The following is a 20,864-nucleotide window of genomic DNA, read 5'->3' on the forward strand; positions in this document are numbered from 1 at the left end:
TGATATATGATATACAATGGTTTATCATCTGTACTTCAGTACTTATTACTATTACGTTGCTATTGTTATGAGTCTATAGTGAAGTGCTATAGGGCTCCAACACACATTACTGTCAAATACTGTCAATGCAGCTGGACAGGCTGCCCGACTCACCATCACCCTTTGTTGGCAGCTTGTAGAATGGCTCATTGCAGCGGTACTGGATCAATGACCGGTACTGATTCTGGGACCCGGAGAGGAAAAGGAATTCCCCATTCAACAGGGTAGAGGGGGGGCCGCAGTCTATTACTGGAAATGAGGGGGGGGGGTTGGTTAATGAGGGGGGTTAATGCAGGGCATACACAGTGACTGAGTGGCTAGTTCATTGAATGATACAGTGACTGGTACATTGACTGTCTGACTGACAGAAAGAAAAAGAGAGAGTGAGAGAAAATGGGAGCAAAGGAGAGAGAAACTCACTGTGACACTCTGGTAAAGGGAGGTGCCACTGTCCATCACTCTGACAAACAGTGAAATAGCTGTCTATCTCCTGCTTTCCCTGAGAGAGGGAGTGGGAGTGGGAGAGGGATGGGGACAGAGAAGGAGAAGTGAGTTATTATACACAGTACATTAACACTGACTGAACACTACAGCAAATTAACACTGACTGACTGACTGGACACTACAGTACATTAACACTGACTGACTGGGCACTACAGTAAATTAATACGGACTGATGCCCCATTTCATCTAGGTACGTTTAGCTGCACCTCAGTGGCCTGTCCGGTCCAGGGCGTTTCCACTGGGGCTAAGCTGCACCTCCGTCTCTGCCCGGACTAGTCTCAGGTGGCACAGTTTCGATGCAATAGATGCGGTAGAAACTTTTGCAAAGAAGGAATATGTGTGCTTACCTTGGGAAAACGATTAATCTGGAGCAGTTATTAATGTACGGTGGAAAAGTGCCACACAGGATTAATTGCTTGGAGCAGAAAGACATTGAAAAGAAACAAAGTCAGATATTTATTTATTTGTGGAATCAGGTCTTAAAGGCTCAAGAGAAAAAAGCAGCAAACATTTCAGCTTTCATCAGTGCTTAGGAAGCGCAGCTCACAAAGCTCAGTTTTTCTGTCATTAAATAAACTTTGGGGAAATTAAAAACAAGCTGAAACTTCATAAATGCATATCTTAACGAGGCATTCTAAATTAAACTAGTCTGAATCTAACAATCTTTCCTATATTGAGTGTTTTATACACGAGTATCCCACAATGCATGTGGCTACAGGCCTGACCCAGCCACTCTCACAGTGCGCTGCTTCAGTGAGTGACCACTGATGAGCAGGACTGTGTGTTATTTATTATAAATCCAATATGAGTGACCACTGGTGACCAGGACTGTGTGTTGAGAGGAAACAGTCCTCAGGAGTCTCATAGGCTCCCTCTCTGACTCCGGGTCGGAAGTGGAGGCAGAGGGGGAGGAGAAGTGGTCAGTTGTGGTGGGAAAGAGGAGAAGGCCAGAGAGGAGGAGAGTGAGTGAGGGGGGAGTAAGCGTGTCAATTCTGCTAGCTCTCCCCCCCTGTCAGCTCCTCCCCTGCAGCCAAAACCCCTCCCCCTCAGTTTTATACGCCCCTCTCCGAGTCTGGAGGTAGAAAGGCTGTGGGCAGCCTGGTGGAGGACTGGCCCTCTAATAGTAATATCCCTCCTGCCCCACTCCCTAGACTCTCTCAGGGGAGGGGACAGGTCTGCCCTCTGGTGGTAGTGTGAGAGCCACAGGTCCTCAGGAGAGGAGAATCAGCGCCAGTGTCTTCTGCTCTGCCACCTGCTCGTCGGGCCTCGGCTGCAAAGGAACCAGGGAGAACTCCCAGCACCACGGGCTCTGAGCCCAGTGGAGTTTCACCAGCTTTACCGAGTGGCGGGACCCGAGCCCACCTCATGGGCTTCCTAGAGGATTATGCGGTGAGGCAAATGGTTGAAATCATGGGTGCGAGCGCTAAGCTAGGTGAGGGAGAAGAGAGAAGTGGGGAGGAGGAAGGGTTCTTTACATGATTTTTATGGAGTGGGTATTTGCCCTCACTGCCATTACGGCTTTAGTTATTATATCTATAAATGTGAGGAGCATTTCTGAGGTGAAAAAGAGGGACGATGTTTTAAACTCTAGGTGGAATGAAGGCAGATATCATCTGTTTACAGGAGTGCAGCATCCCATTCCAAAAATAATATAAAGATCTCCGGGACAGTTGGACCCTGGGTGAGTCCTTCTGGTCCGGGTCCAATGTGTCCCGAGTGGACGGGATTGCCATACTCCTGAAGAACCCCTTCATAGATGTTAAAAAAATTAGAGTGATAGAGGCAGGCAGGTTGGCCAGCCTCGACTTTAAATAAAAGGGGGGCTGTATTGAGGCTGGTCAACGTCTATGCCCCCACCAGCCAGAGAAAGAGAGTCCTCTTTTTTCTTCAGCTACGCCTGCTCCTGATCGGCACCTTACCAGTTGTAGGGATGTACCAGAGGGATGTACACCAGAGTAAGCCCCGTAACGATAGATCCAGCAGGGATCTCGCTGCGTTCGTGGAGGACCTGGTCCCCTTGTTCACCTGGGTGAGTTCTTCTGGCTCCTCATTCTCCAGGATAGATCTTGTCCTCCTCAGTAAGCCACTGAAGAAGACCGCCATGTCCTCAGAGGCGGTCTTCTTTTCAGACCACAGGCTCCTGACGACAGAGGTGCTCATTCCAAGCACACGGAAGTCGGGGCCTGTGGTCTGGAAGCTCAACACCTCTCTGCTCAATGACCCTCATGTAGTTAAGACCTTTAGCAGATGCCTTGAGGAGTGGAGGACCCTGAGGAACCTTTTTTATTCTCCCATAGAGTGGTGGGAGATGGTGAAGAAAAGAACCAAGGGCTACTTAATTCAGCTAGGGAAACGGAAAGCTTGCAAGAGGCAGGCGAGATATTCCCATCTGAATGCCCGCCTCCAGCGCCTGAGTCTGCTTCAGCTCAGAGGTTTCAACCTGGCTGATGAGGTGGAGTCTCTCCGCCCTCAATAGGGAGGAACAAGAAAAGATCATGGAGGACGATGAGAAATGCAGCCGCTTCTTCTTCAAGAAAACAAAGGAGAGGCGGCCTGCAATGTCCTCCATGATCGACTCCTCGAGGCAGGAAGTGGAGGGCAGAGAGGCTGTCGAGACTTCTACAGGGAGTTGTATGTATTATTCTTTCTCTTCTCCATAAGAAGGGAGATCCTAAGGATCTGAAGGTCAGCCGCCTGTGCACCGACTACAAGATACTGGCCAAAGCATTTACAATCCGGCTACAGTGGCCACTCCCTCAAGTCATGGGTCCCGACCAGGTCTGTGGTGCCTGGGGGAGATCAGCGGCCGTCAATGCCATGCTGCTCAGGGATGTCGTGGCCTACTCGAATGAGAGAAGGCCTCCCCTGGTCCTGATCAGCTTGGACCAGGAGAAAGCCTTCGATAGAGTGGGCCACGAATACCTGCAGCTAGTTATGGAGAGGATGGGTCTCGCTCTTGGCCTGAGGAGATGCGTTAAGATCATTTACAGAAGCCCAAGCAGCAGGGTCCTTGTGAACCGCCACCTGACCGAACCATTTCCGGTCAGGTCGGGGGTTCAATAGGGATGTCCCCCGTTGGCCCTGCTGTACGTCCTCTGTTTGGAGCTGTTCATGCAGGCGATCCGCCGAGACGCCTGGGTGACAGGTTTCCATCTTCCGGGCGCCAGCGGAAAGCAACTGAAAGCCCTGGCATACATGGACGACGTGGCTGTGATCTGCACAGACGCGCCGTCCGTGGCCAGGATGGAGGAACTGCTGGACGGCTTCTGCAGGGCGATGGGGGCTGCTGTCAATAAGGCCAAGAGCAAGGTCTACCTCTCTCAGGCATGGCCTATCGGCCGGGGCCCGCCGACCGTGTTCCCTGTGAAGCCGTTCATCAAGGTTCTTGGGATCACAATCCATGGAACCAACAAGGGCACCGGGAGCTGGGAGGAAGGTCTAAGGTTCAAAGGAAGATCCATGGCTGGAGCACAAGGACCTTGACGATGGCTGGTAAGGTATTGGTCGTAAAGGCCATCCTCTTCCCTATTCTTCTCTATGTCGGTATGATATTTCCCCCAGACAGGCACACTGCAAAATTGGTTAACAGAATTATATTTCAGTTTGTCTGGGGGAGTAAAATGGAGAGGCTGAAAAGAGTGCAGATGGTGAAGGGCGCCCTGGACGGAGGCAGGGGGGTCCCTGACGTTGTGTGGCTTATTAAGGCGCAGGGGCTGGCGTATGTGGTTAAGAACATCCAGGCGGCAATAAAGTGAGTTTCATGAACCGCTTTTATTTTGCCAGCAGCCTGAGACCACTCGGCCTCTGCGCCATGGACAACACCAGGCCGGACTCGTGGGATCCCCCGCTGTTCTACAGGGCGCTCCGAGCCTTTGCACTCGAAGTAGGCCTCCACAAAGCCGCGCTGAATAGAAGATTTTCCTCCCGAAACCTGCCAGAATATCTGGGCTAACGCTACACACGTTTGCCTCATAAATACACAGAAAGATGTCCTGGATGGCCGTGAGTCGGTGTCTCACCACCTGAGTGTTCATGTACAGAAAAGGGGCCTGGCCCTGTTTGACACCTGCCCCTACATGGGCTGCCTGGGAAGGGAGACAGAGGCTCATATCTTTAGGGAATGCCCCTCCGCTTTCCGTTCCTCCATAGGTTTGCCATTCCTGAGCGGGCGACTGCCCAGCAGTTCCTCTATGGACCAGCAAAGGGTTTGACATCTACACCCCTGAGGTGCTGGTGGCTTGTCATCTACGCAGTGAAACAGGCCCTGTGGGAGGGACATAACATCTGCCTCTTCAATAAGCAGGAGCTGGACACAGTAGTCATCGTGCGGAGGGGCATGGTACTAGTACGAGACTATGTCAATCTGGAGATCCACCAGAGGGGCAAGGAGGAAGCCTTTACGAATTGGCATATTCAAGATCTGGGGGAGCTTAGGATCCCGTGATGGGATAACACCTCCGGGGACGGCTACTTCCCCTTGCTTTTATTAATTAATGATTATTTAAGAAAAAAATGTTTCTAAACTGGTTTTAATGAAATGTATTGTTTTTAAATGCACTTGTTTTGTTTTGGTTGATTTGTTGGTTTTGTTTTGTTCTTTTGTCAAATGCATTGACCGTTCTGCTTTTCATTTAAATGCATCAGATTGTTTTGATTTTGTTTCTTTGATGTTTTTGTTTGTTTATTGATTTATCTGGTGCATTTCCCGTTTATTTCAATGCATTTGATTGTTTATTGGTTTAGCAGTTTGCCATTTAATCACAAGTTTATTGTTTTGATTGATTTATTGCACATGCATATCTTGAGTTTATTTGGTATTTTGGTTTTCTTTAAATCACGTTAAGATTTTAAAAAGTTTTAAGTGATTTTAGAGTTGGATTATATATTTTTTTAATCAAAAATGTTTTTATTTTGTTATTGTAAAATACTCAAACCAATAAAACAGTATTTTACTGGGAGCCAGTGTCCACTCAGTGGATCAGTTTTACTGAGAGCCAGTGTCCACTCAGTGATCAGTGACCACTAGCTGGTATAACTTATACTATAAGACTGTGTTAGATATCGTAAAATCGTTTCAGCTCAATGTTTATTGCACTTTAATATTAGCGGTATTTCAGCCTCCAGTTTAAAACACTGAATCCCAGAGTGCCGAGTGTCCCAGATGCATTTTGACCTTTCGTGTCTCACAGTCACTTCCTAGTGCAGCTGTACCTCACAACAATAAGTGGAAACACTGCCGTGCATAGTGTAGGTGTACAGTTACGGCACGGCCACGCTGAGGTGCAGCTGAAAAGGGCTAGTGGAAACGGGTATGACTGACTGGACACTACAGTACATTAACACTGACTGATTGGACACTACAGCACATTAACACTGACTGACTGACTGGACACTACAGTACATTAACACTGACTGACTGGACACTACAGCACATTAACACTGACTGACTGACTGGACACTACAGCACATTAACACTGACTGACTGACTGGACACTACAGCACATTAACACTGACTGACTGGACACTACAGCACATTAACACTGACTGACTGGACAATACAGCACATTAACACTGACTGACTGACTGGACACTACAGCACATTAACACTGACTGACTGGACACTACAGCACATTAACACTGACTGACTGGACACTACAGCACATTAACACTGACTGACTGGACACTACAGTAAATTAACACTGACTGACTGACTGGACACTACAGCACATTAACACTGACTGACTGGACACTACAGCACATTAACACTGACTGAATTTCAGACAGGGAGAGAAAGAAACAGACAGAGAGTGAGAGAACAGAAGAGTCAGACAGACAAAGACAGAGAGTGAGAGACATAAAAAGAGAGAAAGATAGACACAATCAGAGAGACAGACAGACAACAAGAGAAACAGACCAACCGAAAGAGAGAGACAGACTCAGAGACAGAGACAGATAGAGAGATAAAGAGACACTCACTGACCATCATCATCTTGTACCCAGTGTCACAGCGGATAGTGATGTAATCTCGGAAGCGATATTCTGGGAAATCTGGACTGACTCTGCCATTGGTTATTCCACTTGGAGATGGACACTGCACTCCTAATAATAATAATAATAATAATAATAATAATAATAATAATAATAAAGTCAAAGTTTTTAATTGGTCTAGCTCTTTATTCATTTTCATAATTGAATAATTAAATTTAATATTTCTAGATACATTTCACATTCCTACAAGCTGACTCTGTTTCTCTGTTACTCTTTAGACCTGGTAGAGGATGACAGGCTCTCAAAAGTATAGATTATTTCTATCCTTTTAAATATAGCTCTCTTATCTCTAAGGCCCTGCATTCTGTTGTTTTCCTGCATCTTGTTGTTTAACAAAACTTGATGTGTTAGCATCCCTGATCAAAAGGTTATTAATGCATAAAGCCTATGTAGTAAGTAATTGAAATGTCTCTTGTTAATTAGTTACAATTTGCTTAGTAAGCTTGTTTGCACCAGTCAAGAAGGAAAGAACTGTCTTCTCTGTCTTGAACACAACCCATAGAATACCAAATGTAATTTGTTGAGACTGTCTGAGGAAACTTCTCCTGTTAGGCTCCCCTGCAGCTGCCGGAATAAAGAATCAGCATTCTACCACACACCGAGTCTCTTGCTATTTTTTGCAACTCTTCAATAATAATTATCATAATGGGTCAATTGCAGAGTTTGTACGGAGCTCTGTACTAAGTACTAGCTATTACTGTACTATCTCGGCATCATCCCCAGCTGCGGACTAAAGTTAGTACCCATTGCAACGAAAAAAGAGTTGAGAGACTAGCTGATCCCCAGCTTTAATACCGTACCAAGGATAAGGTTGTTGTTACGCTACCAAACGGGAAGAGAAGTCAGTGAAGGGGCCGGGCCTCGGCTCCACTAGCAAACTAGCAGAGCTAATGCTAATGCTGCTGCACTGCACTGCGTCTCAGTATGTAGTGTATATGTCTCAGTATACAGTGTATGCGCATCTCAGTATGTAGTGTATGCATCTCAGTATGTAGTGTATGCGCATCTTAGTATGTAGTGTATGCATCTCAGTATGTAGTGTATGCATCTCAGTATGTAGTGTATGCATTTCAGTATGTAGTGTATGCGTCTCAATATGTAGTGTATGTATCTCAGTATGTAGTGTATATGCATCTCAGTATGTAGTGTATGCATCTCAGTATGTAGTGTATGCATCTCAGTATGTAGTGTATGCATTTCAGTATGTAGTGTATGCGTCTCAATATGTAGTGTATGTATCTCAGTATGTAGTGTATGCGCATCTCAGTATGTAGTGTATGCATCTCAGTATGTAGTGTATGCATTTCAGTATGTAGTGTATGCATCTCAGTATGTAGTGTATAGCATCTTAGTATGTAGTGTATGTGTCTCAGTATGTAGTGTATGTATCTCAGTATCTAGTGTATGCGTCTCAGTATAGTGTATGTACCACGGGGTGAATTATGTCCCTAACGGCGCCTCATACACATGACTACATTGTATTGTTTACTGTATATTTCCTAAACACGTGTGTAAATTGTAAATTGCATTATGCTTTGAGTTGTACTGTAGTTTTGCAAAGCAAAGCAATTCATTTTCATAAATGTATGACAACAGTCTGAATATTGATCGCATCCTACTATTTAAACACACTGCATGCAGTTATACAGACACTGCTATAGGCTGCTATATTTGTGAATATATAAAAATATACAAAAAAATATATAAAATATATAAAATATAAAAATATACAATAACACAGTAGTGTGACGTCTCCTAAATATCCATCTCGGAGTATTTTACTGCTACTGCCATATATTTAAATGGGGAAATTATCGCACTTGTACAGACACGTACAGAGTGCTGGTCCGGGTCTCCTCTCCGGGTCCATGGGCTTCTATAGCGTCTCGGTCACATGACTACAGCTTTCTTGCTCAGTCTCTGGGTCCTTGACGGCAATTTTCCCGCTTTCAAACCCAGTGTGAATGGGCGGCAACAGGAAAAAAGCAGGCAAATGTTGCCGGCAATTTTCCTGCAATTTGGCGGCATGTCATTGTGAATGCGACTTATACACTGCTCAAAAAAATGAAGGGAACACTTAAATCACGATCGCATCTTGATGAACGAAATATATTAAAGATCAAAATCTTTACTGTACATTGTGTAATTCGTTGAGAACAAAATGATGTAACAACGGTCAATGGAAACCAAAATCACCAACCGACTGAGGGCTGGATTCAAACTCACACCGAAAATCAAAGTAAACAATTTAAATCACAGGCTGTTCCAACTTGTGTGAATTTCATCACAGCAACTCATAATGTGACTCAGTAGTGTGTATGGCCCCCACGTGCCTGTATGCACTCCCGACAATGTCTGGGCATGCTCCTGATGAGACGGCAGATGGTGTCCTGGGGGATCTCCTCCCAGACCCGGATCAGGGCATCAGTGAGCTCCTGGACAGTCTGTGCACTGATACATAATGTCCCAAAGGTTCTCAATTGGATTCAGGTCTGGGGAACGTGAGGGCCAGTCAATGGCATCAATGCCTTCATCATCCAGGAACTGCCTACACACTCTGGCCACATGAGGCCGGGCATTGTCCTGCACCAGGAGGAACCCAGGGCCCACTGCACCAGTGTAAGGTCTGACGATGGGTCTGAGGATTTCATCCCAGTACCTAACAGCAGTCAGGGTTGTGCGACTCTCCAAGGATATGCCTCCCTAAACCATCACTGACGAACCACCAAACCGGTCATGCTGGACGATGTTGCAAGGCAGCATAACATTCACCACAGTGTCTCCAGACTCTTTCAAGTCTGTCACATGTGCTCAGTGTGAACATGCTCTCATCCATGAAGAGAACGAGGTGCCAATGGCAGACCTGCCAATTCTGGTGTTCTCTGGTGAATGCCAGTCAAGCTGCACAGTGCTGGGCTGTGAGCACAGGTCCCACTAGAGGACGTCGTGCCCTCATGCCACCCTCATGAAGTCTGTTTCTGACAGTTGGTCAGAAACATGCACACCAGTAGCCCGCTGGAGTTCATTTTGTAGGGCTCTGGTAGTGCTCCTCCTGTTCCTCCTCGCACAAAAGAGCTGATACCGGTCCTGCTGCTGGGTTGATGCCCTTCTACGGCCCTGTCCAGCTCTCCTTGTGTAACGGCCCGTCTCTTGGTATCTCCTCCATGCTCTTGAGACTGTACTGGGAGACACAGGAAACCTTCTTGCGATGGCATGTATGGATGTGCCATCCTGGAGGAGCTGGACTACCTGTACAACCTGAGGTACCACCTCATGCTACCAGTAGTAAGGACACTAGCAAAATGCAAAACTAGAGAAGAATCAGTCAGGAAGGATAAGGAGAGAGCAATTGTCTGTGGCCACCACCTGCAAAGCCATTCCCTTTTTGGGGGGTTGTCTTGCTGTTAGCTCTCCAGTGCACCTGTTGTCACTTTCATTTGCACCAAAACAGGTGACATTGATTCACAATCGCTTAGGCTTCCTAACTGGACAGATTGATATCCCTGAAGTTTAAATGACTTGGTGTTACACTGTGATGATTACGTGTTCCCTTAATTTTTTTGAGCAGTATAGTTAGTCCGTAGCTGGAGTAGGACTAAGTTAGTCCCGTATTTAGTCTCCTCTAAAGGGCAGCAGCAGTGTTTTTGGGGTTCATTGCAATGGAGACCTTGTTTAGTCCACAGCTGGGGACGAACTTTCATTGCAATGGGTATTAAACTTGCAGACTAGTTTAGTACGGAGCTGCGCACTAACCACAGGATCATCTCCAGTTAGTTCACAGCTTTCAGTTCATTGCAACTGACCCAAAAACATTAATTATAATAACAATGTGTTGTGACAGTGAATATAGACAATGTTATGAGAATTATTATCAGTGTTTTCTTAAAATGACTGTTAGTATACACTACCAGTCAAAAGTTTTAGAACACCCCCATTTTTCAATTTTTTATTGAAATGTAAGCAGTTCAAGTCCAGTGAATAACCTGAAATGGTACAAAGGTAAGCGATAAACTGCCAGAGGTTTAAAAAAAAAAAAGAAGCACATATATTTTGTTGCCTTTTAAGGGTACCAGAGGGGTTTGTCAGTTAAATTTTGTTAAACAAAATGATTCCATGATTTCTTTTTTATCTCCAATTGTTTATTTGTTCTATGCTTTAATTTCAGAGTACATTGAGACATTAAACTGCGTACATTTCAATAAAAACTGGACAAATTTAGGTCTTCTAAAACTTTTGACCAGTAGTGTAATTAGATAATAACGTTAATATCATTGTCATATTAGTTGCATTACAGGAACATTATGGTTATTTTCAGTGATATTACAATAGTGATATGAATGTTATTATTATTATTATTATTATTATTATTATTATTATTATTATTATTATTATTATTATTATTATTATTATTATTATTATTTATGTATGTATTTATTGGCTGACACCTTTATCCAGGTGAATTATAAAAGTCCAATAATACAGTATAAAATTACAGATCAAAACAAAACAAGTTCAAACTTACAAAAGTGCATAGGTTAAATACAAGTCCTACATCCAAGATTGTAATAGCTAATATATTGTTACTATCCATGTTGTTTCGTTATTCATATAATTGTATTTATTATAACTATTATTATCAGTGTTATTATAGTATTATTATTGGTGTAATTGTTATCTGAGTTTTTACAGTATTGTTATCAATATTATTATTATTTGAGATATTAGAATAGTAATATAAAAATAATTCACTTTATTATTCATTGTGTATTTAGAGTTTTAGTGTCAATACTATTACAATATAATATATTATTATTATTATTATTATTATTATTATTATTATTATTATTATTATTATTATTATTATTATTATTATGATTATCAGTGTAATTACAGAGCTATTATCAGTAGTGTTATTGGTGCTATAGTACCGTCACTCACGCTCAGTGCTGTAGTGCAGTGTCCAGCCGCGGCTCTGGCCCTCCTGGTCAGTGTGGTACTCCAGCTGGACAGAGTAAGAGCCAGTAGACATCATGCCTGGAGCCTCGCTGCCACACAGAGACACATCCTCCTGGCCGGGCACAGACACCTACACATACAAACACACATGACAACAGACACACAGACAGAGAGACAGAGAGACAGATACAGTGACACACAGACACAGACAAATAGACAGACACGCATATACATTAACAGACAGAAGGATGAAAACAGACAGATATACAGACAAACACACATAGACACACACACACACAAACAGAAGTTAATGAATTATACTGAAATGAGTGGAGTTTCACTATAAAACTCTCCTCTCTCGCTCTCTCTAGTTAACTACTTTTGCACACCTAGATTTTATAATATTTTACCATTCTTCTTTAGAAAATTGTTCAAGCTCTGTCAAGTTCCTTGAGTAGCATTGATGGACAGCAATCTCCAAGTCATGCCACATATTTGGGGCTCTGACTGGGCCACTCTTTGTTCCTTAGCAACGCCAGTCTAGTTTTGTCTGTGTGCTTCAGGTCTATGTCATGCTAAAATATGAACAGATTCAGTTTCAGAGGGCAGCAGGTTTCCCAAAGGGACTCTTCTGTACTTTGCTCCATTAATTTTCTATTCTCTCCTGACAAGTGACCCAGTACCTGGCAATGAGAAATATCCCCATAACAGGATGTTGCCCCACCATGCTTCACAGTAGAGATGATGTTCTTTAGGTGATGGCTTGTTTTGGGTTTGAGTGAAACTTTCCATTTAGGCCAACGAGGCCAATTTAGTTTTGTCAGACCGCTTAACTTTTTGCCACATGGCTACAGAATCTCCTGAGTGTTTTTGTATATTTCAAATGGCATTCAAGGTGTACTTTCTTGAGTACCATACATGTCAGATTTGTGGAGTGCTTGGAATATTGTTGTCACATGCACACTTTGACCAGTCTTGGCCATAAAAGCCTGTAGCTCTTGCAATGTTGCCATTGGCCTCTTGGTAGCCTCTCTGATCGTCTCATTATTGCTCAGTCATCCAAGTTGGAGGGATGGAAACGCAACCCAGCAAAGGGAACATACAGGAACTGTTGCTATTACAATGGGGTGGATTTATTTTTCTGAATTTTCAACAAATGTCTAAAATATTTGGAAGTTGTGGGGCAGGATCCGAAAAGGATCTATTGTCACTGTATATAATATGTGACTGACAGATACACAGACTGGTATGCTGCGCTGTACCTTAAGCCAGTGGTGTGGGCACAGTGCATGGTGCTGCTCTATATGGAAGAGCCCAGTGAAGTGGAGGCTGATGAGGAAGCCAGGGTCCACTGTGATGTTGTAGTGACAGAAGAGGCCAGGAGGGGAGGGTAGGGGGTATCCCGGCGATGACAGCTGCCCTCCCAGCTCAGTGAAGAGCCCCCCCACACACTGCACTGAAAGAGAGAGAGAGAGAAAGAGAGGTGGAGGTTAAAACATTATAGTACGTTAATGACTAACTGACTGGACATTAGCACTCACTGAAAGCGAGAGAGAGAGAGAGAGAGAGAGAGAGAGAGAGAGAGAGAGAGAAAGGGGAGAGAGAATGGGTTTGAGGCAAGAACAGGTCAGTAAGTTAGTCTATCAGTGTATTATTCAGTCAGTGTGTCTGTCAGTCAGTCAATGTGTCAGCGTGTTAGTGTATCAGTGTGTCAGTACATTTGCAGGTGCTCTTGTCAGGCTGCAGCTCGTATCCATGGTGACAGGAGCAGAGGTATCCACCCAGCGTGTTGTGACAGAGGTGCTGACAGAGAGGCTCCTCCCCCTCGGTAACCTCTAATGAGCACTCATCAATATCTGAGAGAGAAAGACAGAGAGGGATTAACACAAGAACACTGACAGACTGACTGACTGGGCACTACAGCACATTAACACTGACTGACTGACTGGACAATACAGCACATTAACACTGACTGACTGACTGGACACTACAGTACATTAACACTGACTGACTGACTGGACACTACAGTACATTAACACTGACTGACTGGACACTACAGCACATTAACACTGACTGACTGACTGGACACTACAGTACATTAACACTGACTGACTGTACACTACAGTACATTAACACTGACTGACTGGACACTACAGCACATTAACACTGACTGACTGGACACTACAGTACATTAACACTGACTGACTGACTGGACACTACAGCACATTAACACTGACTGACTGTACACTACAGTACATTAACACTGACTGACTGGACACTACAGTACATTAACACTGACTGACTGGACACTACAGCACATTAACACTGACTGACTGACTGGACACTACAGTACATTAACACTGACTGACTGACTGGACACTAAAGCACATTAACACTGACTGACTGACTGGACACTACAGCACATTAACACTGACTGACTGACTGGACACTACAGTACATTAACACTGACTGACTGACTGGACACTACAGTACATTAACACTGACTGACTGTACACTACAGTACATTAACACTGACTGACTGGACACTACAGCACATTAACACTGACTGACTGACTGGACACTACAGCACATTAACACTGACTGACTGGACACTACAGTACATTAACACTGACTGACTGGATACTACAGCACATTAACACTGACTGACTGGACACTACAGCACATTAACACTGACTGACTGACTGGACACTACAGCACATTAACACTGACTGACTGGACACTACAGTACATTAACACTGACTGACTGGATACTACAGCACATTAACACTGACTGACTGGACACTACAGCACATTAACACTGACTGACTGACTGGACACTACAGCACATTAACACTGACTGACTGACTGGACACTGCAGTCCATTAACACTGACTGACTGGACACTACAGCACATTAACACTGACTGATTGGACACTACAGCACATTAACACTGACTGACTGACTGGACACTACAGTACATTAACACTGACTGACTGACTGGACACTACAGTACATTAACACTGACTGACTGGACAATACAGCACATTAACACTGACTGACTGGACACTACAGCACATTAACACTGACTGACTGACTGGACACTACAGCACATTAACACTGACTGACTGGACACTACAGCACATTAACACTGACTGACTGAACACTACGATACACATCATATTCTGAATTCACATGAAGGTAATATATATGGTGATTGCTAGAATGCTCTCTCAATCTGCAGCAATAGCATCATGCTGCTACAATTGTAAAATTGTACCTATCTCCAATAAAAATGCTATTAATAAGAATACATATTTACATGTCGACAGTCTCAAGGGCTGAAGCAAATTCAAATTCAAAATCAAATTCAAAAAGAGCTTTATTTGCATGACAATGTTACACCCGTTTTGCCAAAGCAAGTACAGGGGGTTCTACTACAAAACATAGACCAGTGCAGAGGCAATAATACTACATACATACGATACACACAAGTTTACAGACATTACATACATTAATATACATCGAACACAACATTTACAAAACTATTCTGCATGAATTGGTATTATATATGTATACATAGTATACAGTGTCTTTTACAATGTCACTATCAGTTTGTGACAGTTGATTTCAAATACATATATATATGTGTATATACAAGCACACGAGACATGGAACATTCATTAAGCTCAGTCTCTTAAAGAAACAAAGTACAAGTAATCCAAATGCATAAACTGACAAATACAGAATAAATATATTTCTTCTAAATAATAACACGTTAAATAATCTAATTGGCTAACACTGCAGTTTGTGCTGCTGTTCAGTTTCTGTGTGCCAGCGCTCCAGGTATTGTGCTCTTATGTTCTTGGTGATGATGTTGATCCTGGTGCCCGCTGTCTGCCCACTGGGGCTGGTGTGGCTCTGCTCAGTGAGGGGCCGTGCCGGGGTACTAATGGCGCACTGTTTAGGGCCATGCTCCTGGCTCCACAGTGATGTGTGGCAGTAGGAGTGAGGGTGGCTGTTGTTGAGATGCACCCAGTACTTCAGTGCCCTCTTTTGCACAGGAGCCAGATGGAGTCGAAGGCTTTTTTGAAGTGTAGATGTGGTCGGTGGTGCGGTGTTTGGGAAGAAAGCCGATCTGGCCTCTGTGCAGCACACTGTGCTCTGACAGGAAGCTCAGGATTGTGCTGTTCAGGATGCTGCAGATGACCTTCCCCAGGCTGCTGCTCACACAGATCCCTGTGTAGTTGGAGGGGTCCAGCTTGTCGCCGCTCTTGTGGATGGGGGTGATGAGCCCTTGGTTCCACAGAGCAGGGAAGCAGCCCGCAGTCAGCACCAGGTTGTACAGCTTCAGCAGGGCCTCCTGTAATGCCAGGCTGCTGTGCTTCAGCATCTCATTGCCCCACTGGCTTTTTTAGATTTCAGGGATTTTATTCTTTCCTTTAGGGTAATGGGGGAGTCCAGGGGGTTTTGATTGTCTTTGATAATGTTTTCTAAATCCTTTAGTTTCTTTAGGGTCAAATTTTGTTCTGGTGTTAGAGTTTGCTCTGGTATCTCTTGGTATAGATTTAGTAATTTTTCCAAATGTTGCCATTTCGAATTGCCAATTCTCTGTTTTGCTTGGTGTAATTTAACTGGTTCCAAGTTTCCCAGAAGGTGTTTTGATCAATTGATTCTTCAATTGTTTCCAGTTTTTTTGGTGAGATAATTGTCTGTTTTCTTTCTCAGGGTGTATTTGTAGTGTTTCAGTGTGTGGTGGTAGTGATGGCGTAGTGCGGTGTTATCTGGGTCTCTGTGCTTCTGGTTGGAGAGAGATCGCAGTTCCTTTCTGATTTCTTTGCATTCAGCATCAAACCATTTTTCTTTTGTCTTCGCTGATCCAGACGATTGTGTCGCTCTTCTCTGCTCCATGTTTAACTTGGATGTATTACAATCCCGTGTGTTTCTACGCGTTGTAAAGCGTTGACAATCGACTAAACAAAGAAGGATACAGATTTAATTACTTATATATAAGTAAATTATTGGACTTGTTTTTGATACACCACTTCAAAACTTGTAATGTTGCTAATATCTTATAGTTATAATATAGATTGCTATTGGTAGAAGTGTAGCCAATCAGAGGCCATAATGATGATTCCAGTGGCGCTAACCAATCACTGGCCTTCTCTCGTAATACTAGATTATTTGCATACGGTTACTATAAATTCAGCGTTTGTTGGGCGAAGAAAGTATTATATCGCAACCATGCCTGAACCAGCCAAGTCTGCGCCCAAGAAGGGCTCCAAGAAAGCCGTGACCAAGACGGCGGTGAAGGGCGGTAAGAAGCGCCGAAAGTCCAGGAAGGAGAGCTACGCCATCTACGTGTACAAGGTGCTGAAGCAGGTGCACCCGGACACCGGCATCTCTTCCAAGGCCATGGGCATCATGAACTCGTTCGTCAACGACATCTTCGAGCGCATCGCCGGCGAGGCCTCCCGCCTGGCGCACTACAACAAGCGCTCCACCATCACCTCCCGGGAGATCCAGACCGCCGTGCGGCTGCTGCTGCCCGGAGAGCTGGCCAAGCACGCCGTGTCTGAGGGCACCAAGGCCGTCACCAAGTACACCAGCTCCAAGTAGACCGGACCCGCCGCCACCCCGCCAAACCCGAAGGCTCTTTTAAGAGCCGCCCACTCTGTGTGTGAAAGAGGTTCCGTTTAGTGTTTAATTTTACCTTGTATTATTCTTGCGTCTTAGTGTATGATATCTGCCCCGCCCCGGATGTATGTATTAAGTGTTTTCTGGCTGGAAAAGTGACCGTGTAAAGTATACTTTATGTATCTATTTAATGTCCCTGTTAAAAGCATATCTGGATGTCCATGACACCTGAAGAGTTTGCAGTTTCAAGGCAGAAACCTATCTTACTTTCGAATGATAAGACAGGGAGCAGCGTTTGGGAGTGTAATATACTGTAAGTTATGTAACGTATTTTATACATGTGCTTAATTTGATTTATTAACAAACTGGGTTTAAACATAGTCAATACCAACAGCTCGCTGTGCCTAAAGCTGCACGGCCAGAGACTCAATCACAGCCAATAATCTCACTGGCGCAGCTGGTGGCAGAGTCGGGAGTATTCATGTTAGGGCAGGCGGACGCTTCGAACTTCTCTCCGCATCAAACGGAGCTCTAGGTTAAGGCAGCTTCACTAAACCGTAATGCCAAACGACATCACTATTATCCCCCTGAAAAATACAACAACCAATGCGTACGTTATACATTATTTAGAGAAAACATGAGTAGCGGGTGGGTTATTTAACTGCTCGCACATTCTATAGACTGCATTTGTGTAAAATACAAACAAACAGACATAGCCTTAGTATCCAAAATGAAACTGCCCTCTGAAAGACAATTGTGTGGCTCTGAAAAGAGCCGTTGTGTCTCCGGGCGTGCCTGGGTCGGGTGTCAGGGTCTAGGCTCGCTCTCCGCGGATGCGGCGGGCCAGCTGGATGTCCTTGGGCATGATGGTGACTCTCTTGGCGTGGATGGCGCACAGGTTGGTGTCCTCGAACAGGCCGACCAGGTAGGCCTCGCTGGCCTCCTGCAGAGCCATGACGGCCGAGCTCTGGAAGCGCAGGTCGGTCTTGAAGTCCTGGGCGATCTCTCGGACCAGGCGCTGGAAGGGCAGCTTGCGGATCAGCAGCTCGGTGGATTTCTGGTAGCGGCGGATCTCCCGGAGAGCCACAGTGCCGGGCCTGTAGCGGTGAGGCTTCTTCACTCCGCCGGTGGCCGGGGCGCTCTTACGGGCAGCTTTGGTCGCCAGCTGCTTCCTCGGCGCCTTCCCGCCGGTGGACTTACGCGCGGTCTGCTTGGTTCTGGCCATTCTTTACTGATATCTAAGCAACAACCTAGAAATGAAACAGTAAAGCGGGCGCTACGCTTTATAAAGAGGGAATACCCTGGAGCTATTGGCTAAACCTCATTCTGCCTGATGATTGGTTAGAGTTTGAATCCTAAGCAGTGATTGGGCATTTTGAATTCAGGCGCTAGTAAGTGCGTTCTGTCTCCTCCCCCCACAGCTCCTAAGCGAGCAGGCTGTTTCACTGCCCCTCGCTCTCTCCCTCCCGCCGTTTCAACACTAGTTTAATTCGGCCTGATATCAGTGCATGGGGACTATTACTATCGCATATCTAATACTTTAATAAATGAGGTTACAAGTTGAATGTGTACCCCTGTATTTAAGACATGATCTTATTAAAAACTATATTTCATTGTTCCGTTTAAGAAGTCACCTGGATTGTTTATTCCAATCCCTGTAGAAAGGTTATTAAGATTTAACAGCTAAAGATAATTGCTGCTGGCAGCGTGTGACGATGCAATAATGGGGGCTTCGTTGTGGTTGCACTCATTTCAACTGTGTACAGTTCATGAGGGCGATACGTGTGTGATTGCGCATTATGTTAATAAAATAAACGACAGGCTTTGAAATACGGAGTGGAGACGGCTTCAATAAGTGTGTATAGCCTGATCAATATAGGTCGAGCAAGTCGTGTAGTTACAGCACCACTCGCAGAACAGATGCAGTACATTTTAAACTGCTTATTTTGAATTAGTGTAACAATCACCGCATACATTATGTATTTAGTGCAATATATCGTGCTTTTCAAATGAGAAAGTAGCACTTGGCATAAAAGGGATCAGTAATTTAACTACCGAACTTACAACCCACTGTATCGATTTACACTAAATTACTTCACTTAAGTGCTTTCAACAGATGAATCTCGATTTCATAATCACTTCAAATGGAAGGCCGTGCCTCTAGGAAAGTGTGGGTGGCTCTTAAAAGAGCCGTTGGGGTTCGATCACTCGGTGGGGTCTTTACTTCTTGGCGGGCTTCTCGGTCTTCTTGGGCAGCAGCACGGCCTGGATGTTGGGCAGCACGCCGCCCTGGGCGATGGTCACGCCACCCAGCAGCTTGTTCAGCTCCTCGTCGTTGCGGACGGCGAGCTGCAGGTGCCGGGGGATGATGCGGGTCTTCTTGTTGTCCCGGGCGGCGTTGCCAGCCAGCTCCAGGATCTCGGCGGTCAGATACTCCAGCACAGCGGCCAGGTAGACCGGGGCTCCAGCACCGACCCGCTGAGCATAGTTTCCCTTCCGCAGCAGCCTGTGGACACGGCCGACTGGGAACTGCAGTCCAGCCCTGGAGGAGCGAGTCTTGGCCTTCGCTCTCTGCTTGCCACCGGTTTTGCCTCTTCCACTCATGATCGCACGGTCAGATACAGCAAGTATGGGATACAGAAGAACTACGCTGCCTGTGTTTTATAGACGCTCCTCTCCTTGGGATTGGTTCTTTCTTCCTCTTCCATCCGTCCACTCACAGAGCTGAATTGAGGCGCGCTCGACAGGAGCTGTAACCAATCCGCTCGCAGGTCTCAGATGTCTGTTTCCAGCGGGAGTAGGGGGCGGGAGCGGGTCTCCTGCGCTTTAGGATGAAGCAGCAGCTTTACTGTAGAGAGCAGGCGGAGCAGAGCCGTCAGCATTTCATTCACAACCAGTCAAGCCTTTATGGTACTATTTTAATTATATGCAACGTTTTATAGAGCTTTTTAGACGTTAGTATTTCAATAGTATTTCTGTATAATAGAAAACAATTACCAATCATTTATAATTAATTCATATTTGATTGATCCGCTAATTTATTTCAGCCATCCTGACAAACATTACATCAGTGACTTTCTTAGTGATGTAAATGGGTCAAATATTAGGAATGATATAGTTATGTTTAATTAGGTAATGATCATCAGATTAATTTATTTAACTGAGTTTTGCACCTTTTTTAAATAAGGGGGGGTGATTGAGAAGAGAGATACAGGCCAAAGATTGTCTGGGTAGGCTGCCCGCGCGGTTATTTAATGTGTGCTTGTATTACCCGGAGGTATTACCAGCAGATGCAGAGATATGCTGAAAACAACTTGTTATTTGCACAAAGGACTCTGTCTCATCATTTAACATCCAAACACAGGCTGCGGGAAGCCCCAAACGCGCTGACAGAGGTGCATAGTTCACTGCCTTATGTGGTTCAGCAAGTTGTAAATCGACTACATAGGTGCATTATTGTAGAAGCTGGTTGGAAGACTACTGGACATGTGTGTCTAGTTTTCTACAAATCCTGTTGTGGACAGGGTTTCTGATTGTAATGATGTGAATATGTGGATCGGTTTTTATTAACAATATAGGTATTTCATTTTGATTCATCAAGAATTCAAACTCAGGCAGAGTTTGTATTCGGAAATTATAGGTATTATGATTTATTAATTGTGATTTATTATGGTGTGTATGAA

The 20,864-nt window shown here is 44.7% G+C and overlaps 4 protein-coding genes across 4 annotated transcripts; 1 reads left to right on the forward strand and 3 right to left on the reverse strand.

Moving 5' to 3' along the window:
• Positions 1-112: 112 nt before the first annotated feature.
• Positions 113-15,937, reverse strand: LOC136759470 (complement C1r-B subcomponent-like). Its single transcript, XM_066714503.1, has 8 exons — positions 15,587-15,937; positions 15,345-15,465; positions 13,266-13,403; positions 12,810-13,003; positions 11,530-11,677; positions 6,524-6,642; positions 460-538; positions 113-288 (listed from the first exon to the last, which is right to left on the reverse strand). The coding sequence occupies exons 1-8, from the start codon at positions 15,935-15,937 to the stop codon at positions 113-115; spliced, it is 1,326 nt and encodes a 441-aa protein (XP_066570600.1).
• An 848-nt stretch (positions 15,938-16,785) lies between these two features.
• Positions 16,786-17,213, forward strand: LOC136756858 (histone H2B). The gene has a single exon (XM_066712351.1). The coding sequence runs from the start codon at positions 16,789-16,791 to the stop codon at positions 17,161-17,163; it is 375 nt and encodes a 124-aa protein (XP_066568448.1). The 5' UTR covers positions 16,786-16,788; the 3' UTR covers positions 17,164-17,213.
• Positions 17,214-17,935: 722 nt separating this feature from the next.
• Positions 17,936-18,460, reverse strand: LOC136756794 (histone H3). Its single transcript, XM_066712347.1, has one exon. The coding sequence runs from the start codon at positions 18,404-18,406 to the stop codon at positions 17,996-17,998; it is 411 nt and encodes a 136-aa protein (XP_066568444.1). The 5' UTR covers positions 18,407-18,460; the 3' UTR covers positions 17,936-17,995.
• An 895-nt stretch (positions 18,461-19,355) lies between these two features.
• LOC136756826 (histone H2A-like) lies at positions 19,356-19,823 on the reverse strand. The gene has a single exon (XM_066712349.1). It carries the CDS (start codon positions 19,783-19,785, stop codon positions 19,402-19,404), a length of 384 nt encoding a protein of 127 aa, XP_066568446.1. The 5' UTR covers positions 19,786-19,823; the 3' UTR covers positions 19,356-19,401.
• Between the last annotated feature and the right edge of the window lie 1,041 nt (positions 19,824-20,864).

This window comes from Amia ocellicauda, chromosome 1 (assembly GCF_036373705.1).
Source record: "Amia ocellicauda isolate fAmiCal2 chromosome 1, fAmiCal2.hap1, whole genome shotgun sequence".
NCBI lineage: Eukaryota > Metazoa > Chordata > Actinopteri > Amiiformes > Amiidae > Amia > Amia ocellicauda.

Excerpts from the sequence above, each read along its gene's own strand:
- LOC136756858 (XM_066712351.1), top strand. The coding sequence starts at position 16,789 with ATGCCTGAACCAGCCAAGTCTGCGCCCAAGAAGGGCTCCAAGAAAGCC.
- LOC136759470 (XM_066714503.1), bottom strand. The coding sequence starts at position 15,937 with ATGCTGAAGCACAGCAGCCTGGCATTACAGGAGGCCCTGCTGAAGCTG. Across the intron at positions 11,678-12,809 it reads GCCCACACCACTGGCTTAAG|GTGTCTGTGCCCGGCCAGGA; the intron begins GTACAGCGCAGC and ends TTGTATGTGTAG. Across the intron at positions 6,643-11,529 it reads ACTGCACTACAGCACTGAGC|GAGTGCAGTGTCCATCTCCA; the intron begins GTGAGTGACGGT and ends TATTATTATTAG.
- LOC136756826 (XM_066712349.1), bottom strand. The coding sequence starts at position 19,785 with ATGAGTGGAAGAGGCAAAACCGGTGGCAAGCAGAGAGCGAAGGCCAAG.
- LOC136756794 (XM_066712347.1), bottom strand. The coding sequence starts at position 18,406 with ATGGCCAGAACCAAGCAGACCGCGCGTAAGTCCACCGGCGGGAAGGCG.